Source organism: Danio rerio, chromosome 18 (assembly GCF_052040795.2).
Source record: "Danio rerio strain M-AB ecotype USA chromosome 18, GRCz13ab, whole genome shotgun sequence".
Lineage (NCBI taxonomy): Eukaryota > Metazoa > Chordata > Actinopteri > Cypriniformes > Danionidae > Danio > Danio rerio.
The window spans coordinates 3,017,253-3,031,255 of NC_141038.1; the positions used below are offsets into that span (position 1 = coordinate 3,017,253).

The 14,003-nt window shown below is 37.9% G+C and overlaps 1 protein-coding gene across 1 annotated transcript; it reads left to right on the forward strand.

Annotated features, from left to right (window-relative positions):
* Positions 1 to 1,952: 1,952 nt before the first annotated feature.
* pygo1 (pygopus family PHD finger 1) lies at positions 1,953 to 8,717 on the forward strand. Its single transcript, NM_001113637.1, is given in 3 exon segments — positions 1,953 to 2,135; positions 4,828 to 4,913; positions 7,688 to 8,717. Coding segments are annotated over 3 exon segments (1,014 nt in total). The 5' UTR covers positions 1,953 to 2,086; the 3' UTR covers positions 8,567 to 8,717.
* Positions 8,718 to 14,003: the final 5,286 nt, after the last annotated feature.

Here is a 14,003-nt window from a genome sequence, read left to right on the forward strand (position 1 = left end):
GTTCCCCCACCACAAGCAAGATTGTTTATTAAGAATGATTTACAGTTTAAATAAAATGCTGAAATCTTAAAATGTCTTTTTCTCTAGAATATTCCTGGTCAATCACTGTACTCTATCTATCTTGTTAATACAAATTTCTAATCAGCCAATCACATGGCAGCAACTCACTGCATTTAGGCATGTAGACATGGTCAGACACTGACAATGAGTTCACTGTACTCAAATGGTCTCCACAGTCACCAGATCTCAATCCAATAGAACACCTTTGGGATGTGGTGGAACAGGAGATTCCCATTATGGATGTGCAGCTGACAAATCTGCAGCAACTGTGTGATGCTATCATGTCAATATAGTATATATCATGTCAAAATCTTTGAGGAATATTTCCAGTACCTTGTTGAATCTGCCACGAAGAATTAAGGCAGTTCTGAAGGCAAAAGGGGTCTAAACCCGGTACCAGTAGAGTGTACCTAATAAATTGTCTGGTAAGTATCTGTGTCTGTCTGTCCATCCATCCATATATATATATATATATATATATATATATATATATATATATATATATATATATATATATATATATATATATCCTAAATACAAAGAAAAATTTATTCTCAAAAAAAAAAAAAATTAGCAATGAAGTAAAATAAAATGACATAAAATATTTGGTCCCTACATTGCAGAGATTGTTGGTGCAGCGTAACTTAAAAATGCAGTCTCTTTATAATATTATAGTATCTGCTCCTCGTGGTCTTGGGGCTGCAGACTGTCAAATCAAACACACACACACGTGATTTAATGCTCACACACACTCGAACCACAGACAGTCCCGCATCACGTGCTTCACCCAGCACTCAGACTTTATAAATAAACACAACAGGAGCTGTGCTTGTTTCTGCTTGTTCTTTATGGGACATCTCGCAGAAGTCCCATAAAGAACAAGTCAAAGGGACCGCTCCTCCCAAACTTTGCGCACGGGTGCAGCTTTCCTTACCGAATCTACTATGGAGAAGTTCGGGTATTGAATATTAACTAGAACGCGCAGACCTGACCAATGGATGAGGACGCCTGTTAAATATGAATGATCTCCGAGGACGCAGAGTGTTCGTTACATGAATATTCAATAGATTACTCTGACTGTTTACCTCATGAATAATAAAGATTCGACTTCTGCCAGCTACTTACTCTCCAGTTGTTCCAAACTTGTTTCGTTTTTCTGCTTAACACAAAGGAGGGTATACTAAAACATGTTGAGGATAAATCAGTCCGTGGCTTCCATCTTATTTTTGGTGTCAGCGGATGCTTTTTCCCACTATTCTTCAGATCTTGTTTGTGTTCAACAACAAAAGAAAATCATGCGTTTAGAATAATTTAAGTGTTAGTAAATTATGAGGAAATTTAATATTTTGGGGTGCCTTTAATAACGTACACGCATTTACTAATCTACCAAGGTGAAGGCTGAGCATATTAATTAGACCGTGCTGACGTGGCCAATGGATGAGGACGCCTTTTTAATATTAATTATTTCCTAGACCGCACAGATCGGATTAGCCTCATGAATATTAAACACGTCGTCGATAGATGACGTCGTTGGCTTTAGTTTACCTCATTAATATTAACATATAAGTTATATATAATACAGTTCACCCAAAAAAAATAAAAAAACGTTCACTCATCTTGTTTCAAACCTTTATTGAACACAAAGGAAGAAATACTTAGGAATGTTGCCATTGACTTCCATAGTATTTTGTTAGTATTTAACGTTGTCAATGACTTCCAGTATTACTTCTTCTTCCACCAACATTCTTCAGAATATCTTAATCTGTGTTCAACAAAAGAAAGAAATCCACACGTTTAGAGCGATTTGAGTAAAAGTAAATGATGATGAGGTTTAAATTTTAGAGTGAACTGTCCCTTTAATAGCGCAGCCTTCGCCATAGTAGCAACGGTGAATTCGCTTCCCGGTCGCCGCCGCCGCCGTGATTGAAGAGAAAAGGTGAAAAACCCAGACGAGTCAACTTCAACCACTCTTTTTAACGTCAGCATTTCAGTATTTCCCCGTTTGAGACATGTGAGGGAGACTGTAATGTCCACAGAGCAGGAGAAAGAGTCATTCTCTCTCAAACGAAACCGAGGTAACGTTTATTTTCCGTGTTTTTAGAGGGTTATTTCGGTGTTGGTCGTAATGACCGGAGCGACGGTAACAGTTTGGCGGCCTCCAGGCCTTTGGGGAAGAACTGAAAAGTAGACACACTTCAGTGTTTCCAACATTTAAGAAAACAAACGTGTCAGGCCTCAAAGTGAAAGCTGTCAGATGGAGACACTTCAGAGAGAGTTTCAGGAAGTTTGGAGAAGTCATAGCAAAGTTTACTTCCTAAATATACACCAAGAAAACATGCGAGAGTAAATCTCACAGTGACATGTTCACTATTAAATCCCCCTCCAAAAAAGTGAATTTGGGCTACTATAATTCTTAAAAGAGTTGTCCATATTTGACCCAACGTTGAGTTACAACAACCCATAATTATGAGTGTATTAACATTTGCATGGATATTCATTTTTGTGTATTTTAAGAAAAAAAAAAATCTAATTTTAAATCTAATATTCAAAATTTACATAAACAAAACATGCGAGAGTAAATCTGACAGTGAAATGTTCACTATTAAATCCTAAAACACAGAATACAAGGAGGACACAGTGGGAAAGACAGTAAATAAAAAAATAAGATATGAATGTGTACCTTTATTTAAATGATATTTTTATACATATTTTTAGCAAATGTTTTATTAATTTTGATGTTTTTGGACCATCATTTTTTTCCAGGTTGTCCATATTTGACCCAGCGTTGAGTTACAACAACCCAGGATTATGAGTGTTTATTTATAAAAAATAATAAATATATATGTATACACATGTGTACCTTTTATTTAAATGATAATTTATACATATTTTTAGAACATTTCTAATTCATTTTGATGTTTTTTGGACCATCATTTTTTTTTGTCCAGGTTGTCCAAATTGTGACCCAGAATTATGAGTGTTTATAGGTTGCTAGAAGAGACTGTAGGTAAGGAAGAGTGGAATGGGCAGTGAATTATACGTTTGTGTAGATGAAAGTATACATACATTTTTGTATATTATAAGGAAAATATATCTCATTTTAAATCTAATATTCTACATCTACATCAACAAAACATGCGAGAGTAAATTTGACAGTGAAATGTTCACTATTAAATCCTAAAAACCAGAACTGAGCAGTGTACAGTGAGAAAGACAGTAAATAAAAAATAATAAATAGATATGAATGTGTACCTGTATTTAAAATATATTTTATACAGATTTTTAGCAAATGTTTTATTTATTTTGATGTTTTTTTGGGCTACCATAATTTTTTTAATGAGTTGTCCTTATTAAGCCCAGCGTTGAGTTACAACAATCCAGAATTATTAAGTGTTTAAAGGTTGCTAGAAGGTAAAGTGAAATGGGCAGCAAAAAAAAAAGGATAACATTGATTTTTAAGAAATGTTTGATATATTTTTTGTTTTTTGGGGGGCAGTGCGGTGGCTCAGTGGTTAGCACCATCATCTCACAGCAAAAAGGTCGCTGGTTCGAGTCCCAGCTGGGTCAGTTGGCGTTTCTGTGTGGAGTTTGCATGTTCTCCCTGTGTTGGTGTGGGTTTCCTCCACAGTTCAAACACATGCGCTATAGGGGAATTGGAAAAAACGAAATTGTCTGTAGTGTGAGTGTGTGTGTGAACAAGTGTGTGGTGAACCCTGATAAAGAGATTAAGCTGAAGGAAATTTAGTGAATGAATGTTTATTGGGCTAATACAGCAAGAAGGTCGCTGGTTCAAGCCTCGGCTGGGTCATTTGATATTTCTGTGTGGAGTTTGCATGTTCTCCTTGAGTTTGCGTGGGTTTCCTCTGGGTGCTCCGTTTTCCCCCACAGTACTAACATGTGCTATAGGTGAATTGGGTAGGCTAAATTGTCCGTAGTGTATGAGTGTGAATGATGTTTCTGACTGATGGGTTGCAGCTAGAAGGGCATCCGCTGCGTAAAACATGTGCTGGATAAGTTAGCGGTTCATTCCGCTGTGGCGACCCCAGATTAATAAAGGGACAAGCCAAAAAGAAAATGAATGAATGTTCCTGTATCTATCACTGTAAATGTGTTAATGCATTTTTTTGAGTGTGGGGGTCAATAAAAGGACTTGTGCTATATATGTCAGTGCTATAAACATATCAAGCCCATCCGCCTCAAGGTTGGACGTGTTGTGTGTTCAGAGATGCTCTTCTGCAGACCTCGGTTGTAACGAGTGCTTATTTGAGTTACTGTTACCTTTCTATCAGCTGGAACCAGTCTGGCCATTCTCCTCTGACCTCCAGCATCAACAAGGCATTTGTGCCCACAGAACTGCCGCTCAATGGATATTTTCTCTATTTCAGACCATTCCTTTTAATCCCTAGAGATGGTTGTGCATGAAAATCCCAGTAGATCAGCAGTTTCTGAAATACTCAGAGCAGCCCGTCTTGCACCAACAACCATGCCACGTTCAAAGTCACTTAAATCCCCTTTCTTCCCCATTCTGATGCTCGCTTTGAACTGCAGCAGATCGTCTTGACCATGTCTACATGCCTACATGCACTGAATTGCTGCAATGGGATTGGCTGATTAAAAATTTGCATTAACAAGCAGTTAGACAGGCGTACCTAATAAAGTGGCCGGTGAGTGTATATAGCAAGAGCACTTTTACTGACCCCCACACTTAAAAAAAAAAAAAAAAGTGATATTTGATTTCAACTCACTCCTTGATTTGATTTTTGCCAGGAGGTGAAGCTGGGCTGGATGTTTTAGCGGGTCCTGGGCTGCTACTGGGAAGTCCTGATAAAAAGAGACGCAAGTCAAGCACACAGGTACTGCAGGAAACTCTACATCAGCACATGCTCTCTGTCAACTCAGAGAATAAAATTGTATAATACATTCTAAAAGTATGTACTTTTTTCTGACTTGCATTTAAAGCAGTCATAGGAGACTCCAACACAATATAAGGGCACTTTAAAATACCATACGATCTGCTGTTAAATATATAATGTTGTTATACAAATGTTGTACATTATTGTGCTCGAAAGCTTTACGCTCTCTTGAGATGCCCTAAAAACACATACAAATAATACACTTTCACTATTTTATGTTTATAATTTGCGACGACTCCACAAATCTCATGTATTCTCAACTGTTGATCATCTATAATCCCATTTCAACATTGCAGATCCTGCAATGTGACTATTGTGGATGCAAACATTGCGATATTCATGTTGAAACCATATATTGTGCACATTCCGACATGTTTTCTGACCATAGATGCATTTAAATCAGTCGTTGTAGACACCAACACAATATTAGGGCACTTTAAATTACAACATGACCTGCTGTTAAATATATAATGTTGTTATTTGCAAAAACTCCATAAATCTCTACTATAACCCCAACTCAACATTGCAGATCCTGTGATGTGAATATTGTGGATGCATCCCATAGTGCTTAAACCATGAATTGTGCAGCCCCAAAGTAAATACATATTCTGACATGTTTTCTGACCTGCGTTTAAAGTTGTTGTAGGAGACGCAAGTCAAGCACAAAAGTACTGCAGGAAACTCTACATCAGCACATGCTCTCTGTCAACTCAGAGAATAAAATTGTGCTGCGTCCCAATTCGCATACTTATACTAAAAGTATATTCTAAAAGTATGTACTTCTTTCTGACTTGCATTTAAAGCAGTCATAGGAGACTCCAACACAATATTAGGGCACTTTAAAATACCATATGATCTGCTGTTAAGTATATAAAGTAATGTTGGTAAACAAATGTTGTGCGTTATTGTGCCTGAATGCTTTACACTCTCTTAAAAAGCATTTAAAACATTTGCAAACGCTAAAGTTTCACTTTTTAATGCTTATACTTTGCAATGATTCCATTAATCTCTTGTATTCTCAATTGATGATCAGCTATAATCCCAACTCAACATTGCAGACACTGTGACGTGACTATTGTGGATGCACACATTGTGATATCCATGCTGAAACCATATATTTAGCATATTCTGACATGTTTTCTGACCTTGGATGCTTTTAAATCAGTCGTAGGAGACACCAACACAATATTAGAGCACTTTAAAAATACCATATGATCTGCTGTTAAGTATATAAAGTAATGTTGTTAAACAAATGTTGTGCGTTATTGTGCTGAAGGCTTTACACTCTCTTAAAAAGCATTCAAAACATATGCAAATGGTAAAGTTTACCTTTGTAATGCTTATACTTTGCAATGACTCCATAAATCTCTTGTCTTCTCAATTGATGATCAGCTATAATCCCAACTCAACATTGCAGACACTGTGACGTGACTATTGTGGATGCACACATTGTGATATCCATGCTGAAACCATATATTTAGCATATTCTGACATGTTTTCTGACCTTGGATGCTTTTAAATCAGTCGTAGGAGACACCAACACAATATTAGGGCACTATAAAACACAACATGATCTGCTGTTAAGTATATAAAGTAATGTTGTTAAACAAATGTTGTGCATTATTGTGCTGAAAGCTTTACGCTCTCCTCAAAAGCCTTTAATACATTTGCAAACGATAAGGTTTCACTCTTTAATACTTAAACTTTGCAATGACTCCATAAATCTCTTGTATTCTCAATTATTGATCAGCTATAATCCCAACTCAACATTGCAGATCCTAAGATGTGACTATTTCGGATCCACACATTGTAATATCGATGCTAAAACCATATATTGTGCACATTCTGATATGTTTTCTGACCTTAGATGCATTTAAATCAGTCGTAGTAGACACCAACACAATATTAGGTCACTTTAAAATAAAACATGATCTGCTGTTAAATATATAATGTTGTTAAACAAATGTTGTGCGTTATTGTGCTGAAAGCTTTACACTCTCTTAAAAAGCCTTTAAAACATTTGCAAACGATAAAGTTTAAGTCTTTAATGCTTGTACTTTGCAATGAGTCCATAAATCTCTTGTATTCTCAATTGATGATCAGCTATAATCCCAACTCAACATTGCAGATCCTAAGATGTGTCTATTTCGGATCCACACATTGTAATATTGATGCTGAAATCATATATTGTGCACATTCTGACATGTTTTCTGACCTTAGATGCATTTAAATCAGTCGTAGTAGACACCAACACAATATTAGGGCACTTTAAAAATACCATATGATCTGCTGTTAGGTATATAAAGTAATGTTGTTAAACAAATGTTGTGCGTTATTGTGCTGAAAGCTTTACACTCTCCTCAAAAGCCTTTAAAACATTTGCAAACGCTAAAGTTTCAATCTTTAATGCTTAAACTTTGCAATGACTCCATAAATCTCCTGTATTCTCAATTATTGATCAACTATAATCCCAACTCAACATTGCAGATCCCTTAACGTGACTATCACATTGTGATATCCATGCTGAAACCATATATTGTGCACATTCTGACATGTTTTCTGACCTTAGATGCATTTAAATCAGTCGTAGTAGACACCAACACAATATTAGGTCACTTTAAAATACCATATGATCTGCTGTTAAGTAAAACACACACACACATTTGAAGAGCTTTTGATTTGTGCATGAAAATAAAGGTGTGTTTTCTTGTCAGGCTCCGCCCTTCTCTCCTCTATCTGAATATGCTCCTCCGCCAAACCCGAGCGCTGATCATCTGATCGCTGCCAATCCTTTCGATGACAATTACATCTCTCCATCCCTGAAGCCTTATTTTGGACACTCGCATTACCCAGCATCCAACAGCTATGGGTCGTCCAGGATGCCTTCACCATACGGGCCCACTATTCAGACACAACCTCAGTATTTTTCCCAGAATCCAACCGGGTTCAGTAGAACACACAGGTTTAACTACAGTCCAAATTATGTGCATGCTTTTTGTGGTGGAAACAACAACAACAACAACATGCACTTTGGATCTGTAGAGCACGGCGATCAGATACCACTGCAAAATCTCAACCAAAGGAGTCCAGGGTTCAATCCAGATGCAAATACAACCCGAAATATGAGCCCTAACCTGAATAACTTCACACAATCCAACACCAAACAAGACCACAGCGAAGCAGCGAATAAAAAACACTCACACAATGTGAACTGTGAAGAAAACGCGACTCAGGACAACAAGACCAAGGGAGGACCGGAAAAACTCAATGGAGTTTTTCACTCTAATAATGAAAAGAAGTCTCCAGATTATCGCAGAAGTGCTTTGAGAATGAATAAAGTGAAACGCAGAAGCACGTCGTCTTCATCCGAGCCTGTTTTCCCATGCGGGATTTGCTTAAACGAAGTGAATGATGACCAAGAGGCCATTCTGTGCGAGGCTTCGTGTCAGAAATGGTTCCACAGAGTTTGCACGGGGATGACGGAGACGGCGTATAATCTGCTCACGGCCGAGACGTCTGCGGTTTGGGGATGCGACGTTTGCATGGAGGATAGGGAAGTGCAGATGATGAAAAACAGTGATGGACAATCATGAGTGTGACTGATGCCGAAGTCCAGGCATTCGTTAGAGTTCAACCTAAAAGTTTGAATTGTATCATCGTTTATTTACTCGTCACAAATCTATTAGAGTTTCTTTCTTCTGTTCAACCAAAGTTCCTTTAAAGTTCCCATCAAGTGCTTTGAAATGGGCATTTTTTATTTTAGTGTTTGACGTAATTTCTAATGATGCATGAAAAGGGGGCAGGGCATAGTGTAGCCACTCCCATTTTTATAAAACAGCCAATAGCGTTTTTCTAATAGTTGTTGGTGGAGCTAAAGTTCTATTTTAGCGCACTTTGTTTTCGGCACCTCTCTGGTGGAATTTCCACAACACTTTTATCTTTAAATCTTTATTTATTTATTAAGATTAAGATTCCCTTCAGAAAGAAAATTAGTTTTTCTACTTCAGAATCCAACTTCTGTGCTCGATTAGGATATAGACGTGTACACTGCCTGACAAATGTCTTGTCGTCAATCTCGGCTGTAAGAGCTACAACTTGACTTCTAGTTGATCATTTGGAAAAAGTGTCAGTGATTTTTCTGCTGAATCATCTGTTGAGCTGCATCCCAATCATCACAAATACTTTAGAAGACCTACTGGAACCAGCATAGAGCCAAGATTCTCATAGAAATCAGTCAAGTTTGGTGAAGGAGAAATCATGGTTTGGGGTTGCATTCAGTATGTGGGGTGTGCAGAGATATGTTTGTGCTGCCCATTACATTACAAATCACAGGAGAGGGACAATTCTCCAGCAGGATAGCGCTCCTACTCATACTTCAGCCTCCACATCAAAGCTCCTGAAAGCGAAGAAGGTCAAGCTGCTCCAGGATTGGCCAGCCCAGTCACCAGACTTGAACATTATTGAGCATGTCTGGGATAAGATGAAGAAGGAGGCGTCGAAGATGAATCCAAATAGTCTTGATGAGCTCTGGGAGTCCTGCAAGAATACTTTCTTTTCCATTCCAGATGACTTTATTAATCAGTTATTTGAGTCGTGTCAGAGATGTATGGATGCAGTCCTCCAAGCTCATGATGGAGTCAGACACAATATTCATTCTGTCTCCACTGCAGCAGGACTTTATATTCTATACTGGACATTATTTCTGTTCAGTGATGAGACTTTAGTCTAAGCAGAGTCAGACCTTACTGTCCTAACCAAATCATTCATAATCAAGGCATGATCAGATTTTATTGTGCTCAAATAAGCAAAATCTAGAGGCCTTTGCCTTTCATATAAGCCACTTCTGATACCAAATGATCAACTAGAAGTCCAGTTATTATTTGTTCTTTTATAAAACTTGGATAGGCGACAAGACTGTCATGTATTATACAGTTCAAAACAAAATGATTAGCTTTTCTGTGAATAATTTTTGTTCTTTATCAAATATTTCCCAAGCAAGCACATTTTCACAGTATTTCCAATTATGCTTTTCTTCTGGAGAAAGCCTGGAGACATTAACATTTTAGAAAAATGTAAAAACTGCTGATGGCACAGTGGCTCAGTGGTTAGCACTGTGGCCTTACAGCAAGAAGGTTACTGGATCGAGTCATGGCTTGGTCAGTTGGCATTTCTGTGTGGAGTTTGCATGTTCTCCCCATGTTGGCGTAAGTTTCCTCCGGGTGCTCCGGTTTCCCCCACAGTCCAAACACATTCGCTATAGGGAAATTGATTAAATAAATTGGCCGTAGTGTATGAGTGTGTGTGTGAATGAGTGTTTGGGTGTTTCTCAGTACTGGGTTGCAGCTGGAAGGGCATGCACTGTGTAAAACACATGCTGGAATAGTTCATTCTGCTGTGGCGAGCTCTAAAATAAAGACTAAGCCGAAGGAAAATGAATGAATTTAGTTGCAACTGTATTTAGTTCATGTGATGTAAAACTATTTCTCCATGGTTCCCTTTGCATCATCACCATGATCTTGAAGAAATCACTTAATCAAGAAACAATTCTGGTGATTAATAAGCAGCTTCATATTTCTGTGGGAACAGTCTCTTCAAGATGAAGCTGTCACTTAAGATCAATTCACTGCATCATTAATGAATTAAAATGTTAATTTCTTTTTTTTTAACACAAGGTGTATGGTTGTTATCTGGTGAATTATTCATTGTGTAGATCTCAGATTTTCAATACTATGCATTTTCAATATTTCTTTACACTTTCTTTGGTTGTTTGAGCTCTGATGTCTTCCTATGGCTCACCTCGATGACATTTAAAATCTTCAAATTTATTGATGTCAGGTTTTTCTAAAATATTCCAGTAAGTTATAACAGTACAACTACATTGAACAATATCTCAAAGTCTTTTTGTTGATTCGAAAAGCTGTTGGAAACTCGATAATCTGCAAGCTGAAGACGTGGGTTTTTGTAGATGCTGATCATTTTATAACTCACAGGACTAGATCGTTCCCTTTGAATGTCGAAGATTTACTGTAGTGTGATTTCTGATGAGTGTCATCATCTGTCTTGTATAACTCTCGAGGGTACTAGATTAGTTCTATTGAGCTATTGAGTTATAGCTATTGAGCTATTGAGTATTTCTGGTTGGATTTTGCTTTATGATGCTTCTTATGACTTTTTTTTTTCTAAGTGTTTGGCTCATTGATTGTTGTATGATCGAATGAATGTTTAAAGCTTGAATTAACAGAGCCAGAAAACAAACTGATGTTGAAATGCACGTGATACTTTGAGTTGTGTTAGTATGGGTTGATTTTAATCATTACCATTTTTTTTTGACACAATTGAGGAGGTTTGCTACTTGAAGGTATTGTTTCCAGAAACATAATGTATAAAATATTATAAAATGAGAATCAACATTGGGAATTAGGACAACTACATAATGTCTAGACATACTTTTTTGTTAGATTCAGCAATATATCATCATAAATGAATTGTTTTATTCACTATTAGTGATGGGAAGTTCGGATCATTTTACTGACTCGGATCTTTGAGTCTCGTTCATCGAGATGAACGAATCTCTTTGCGAGTCATTTTCGTTCATTTGGTTCAATTTGCTAAAATATTATTAAAATGTTACGAATTGCTTCCAAACACATCTACAACTAGCCCAAAAGGTTGATCACACGACAAATAAGTCATAAATAGAATACAATAAGAAGGAGAAAATAATAATTCAATGTTTACCTGCTCTTTTGTCTATGAAGGCATTGGTGTCTCTTTGCTCAGCTCACCTCTTCATGTCCTCAAATGTCAGTGGTTCGTTCACGTTACACTGACAGTCACATATAATCTTAACCAATGTGCACAGTCTGAGCCGATAGGAGCCATGATTATTAGTTCACCTTTCATCACGTGACAGAATGACTCAAACCCGAGGACTCGAGAGATGAACGGTTTAATTCTTTTTCCGGCTCTAAACGCGTATGATTGGCAAGTGAGGAACGAGTGACTCAAACCCGATAGAGGACTCGAGAGATGAACGGATCAATTCTTTTTCTGGCTCTAAACGCATATGATTGGCTTCTGGCTTTCCGCGATGAACGACTCAAAAGACTTGAAATGAATGAGACCACCTGCACAAACGTGCGCACGCACATGATGCACAGGATGAACGAATCACTCCCTGAGAGTACTCGTAGTTCCCGAGTCATATTGAAGATTCAATCAAAATGAACGAATCATTCATGAACGACCCATCACTATTCCCTATTTAATGTTTTGAAAATGATGAATACAATTCCTCTACAGTTCTGTTGACTATATTTAATAGCTTTTATGTGTTTTACTCCTCAGAGAATGTTGTGTTCCATTGGTCAGGGAAGCATTGTGGCATTATGAATGTAAACCATTGATTGTCCATTTGATTGTCCATTAATGCTGGATTATTTCAACCCAATGTATTGGTGTAACAAGGACTAACGCACCTCATGATTTTAGCCAAATATGATCCTGGATTAACATCTGTGTTGAGCTGGAACATCATTTTTGTTGGAAAATGTAATCCATACCTATTCATAAACCCAACCATTACTGTAAATTATTCCCAAAATCAGAGGGGAATATTAGTTGGACGACAATCATGTAGATGTCTATAAAGCTAACAGTTCTGATTGGCTGATTTAAATGTTGTTCCAGGATCAACATCCCAGGTAGCAAAGAAATCTGGCCCAGATTTGGCCTAAAAGCTGGCACAGCAGGCATTCGTCTGGTACTGGCATACAGCATGTGGGCCAAACATGGCCCAGCTTTGGCAGAGGTGGCACCGTCTTTAATATTGCACACAAGACTTGGGCCAGATATCAAATGTAGTTTTTGGCCCATATGTTAAAAATGTATATGTGGTCCACGTAAATTTGGCCTAACTTGACCCACTTTTAAAACACATTTAAATTATTTTTGAGTAAAGAAAACATTCTACCGATCAGGTTGCTTCAAGAAGCATGGCCAGAAGATGGGTTTATCAAATTCTTTGCAGTCGTGACACACCAACATATCTGGCCCAGTTCAGGCCCAGTTATGGGTAATTTACTTGGCTGAGACTTGGTCCAGATATGGTCCATGTTTGGCCCTTGTATGGAAGCCAGACTTGGTCCAGTCATGTACCGTAATTCACTGCTCATGTGGGCCAAGCAAAAGCTGATTGTGTGGGCCAGATCTGGGCCAGAGACACTCACTGTTAGGGTTAGTTCCAAAGCAATCTCACAGCAATTCGTAACTTTTTGATTTAGTGGCTAATTTGTATGAATTCGTACAATCTAATTTGTGCAATTTAGTACGATTTGCTCATCACCCAATGATGGTTGGGGTTAGCGGTGGGATTGGTTGCCACGCCTCCTTTTTAAAATCGTACAATTTCATATGACTGAACTCGTACGAATTAGCCACTAAACTGACAAAACGTAAAATTCTTGCGTTTCCTCGTGAGATCAGGCTGATTAGTTCATATTTTACCCAATTTGGGTTTAAATAACCCAACATTTCTTAGTGTATCTACATGTTTATGAACACTAGCAGATATTATGTCATGTAACAGTGCTAATCACAGCAAAAACACACTATTGACGATCTATCTGATTTCAGTTGTTAAACAAGACTTAAAATATAGTGTCATGTTATGGAAATTGGGAGGTGACATAGGGGCTTAGTGGTTAGCACTGTTACCTTGCAGCAAGAAGGTTGCTGGTTTGAGTCCCGGCAGGGTCAGTTGGCGTTTCTATGTGGAGTTTGCATGTTCTCCCTGTGTTGGTGTGGGTTTCCTCCACAGAGCAAACACATGCGCTATAGGGAAATTGATTATCTAAATTGGTGTATGAGTTTGAATGAGTGTGTATGGATGTTTCCCAGCACCGGGTTGCACCTAAAAGGGCATCCACTGTGTAAAACATATGCTGGATAAATTGGTGGTTCATTCCGCTGTGGTGAACCCTAACGAACAAAGGGACTAAGGCAGGGGTGTCCACACTCGGTCCTGGAGGG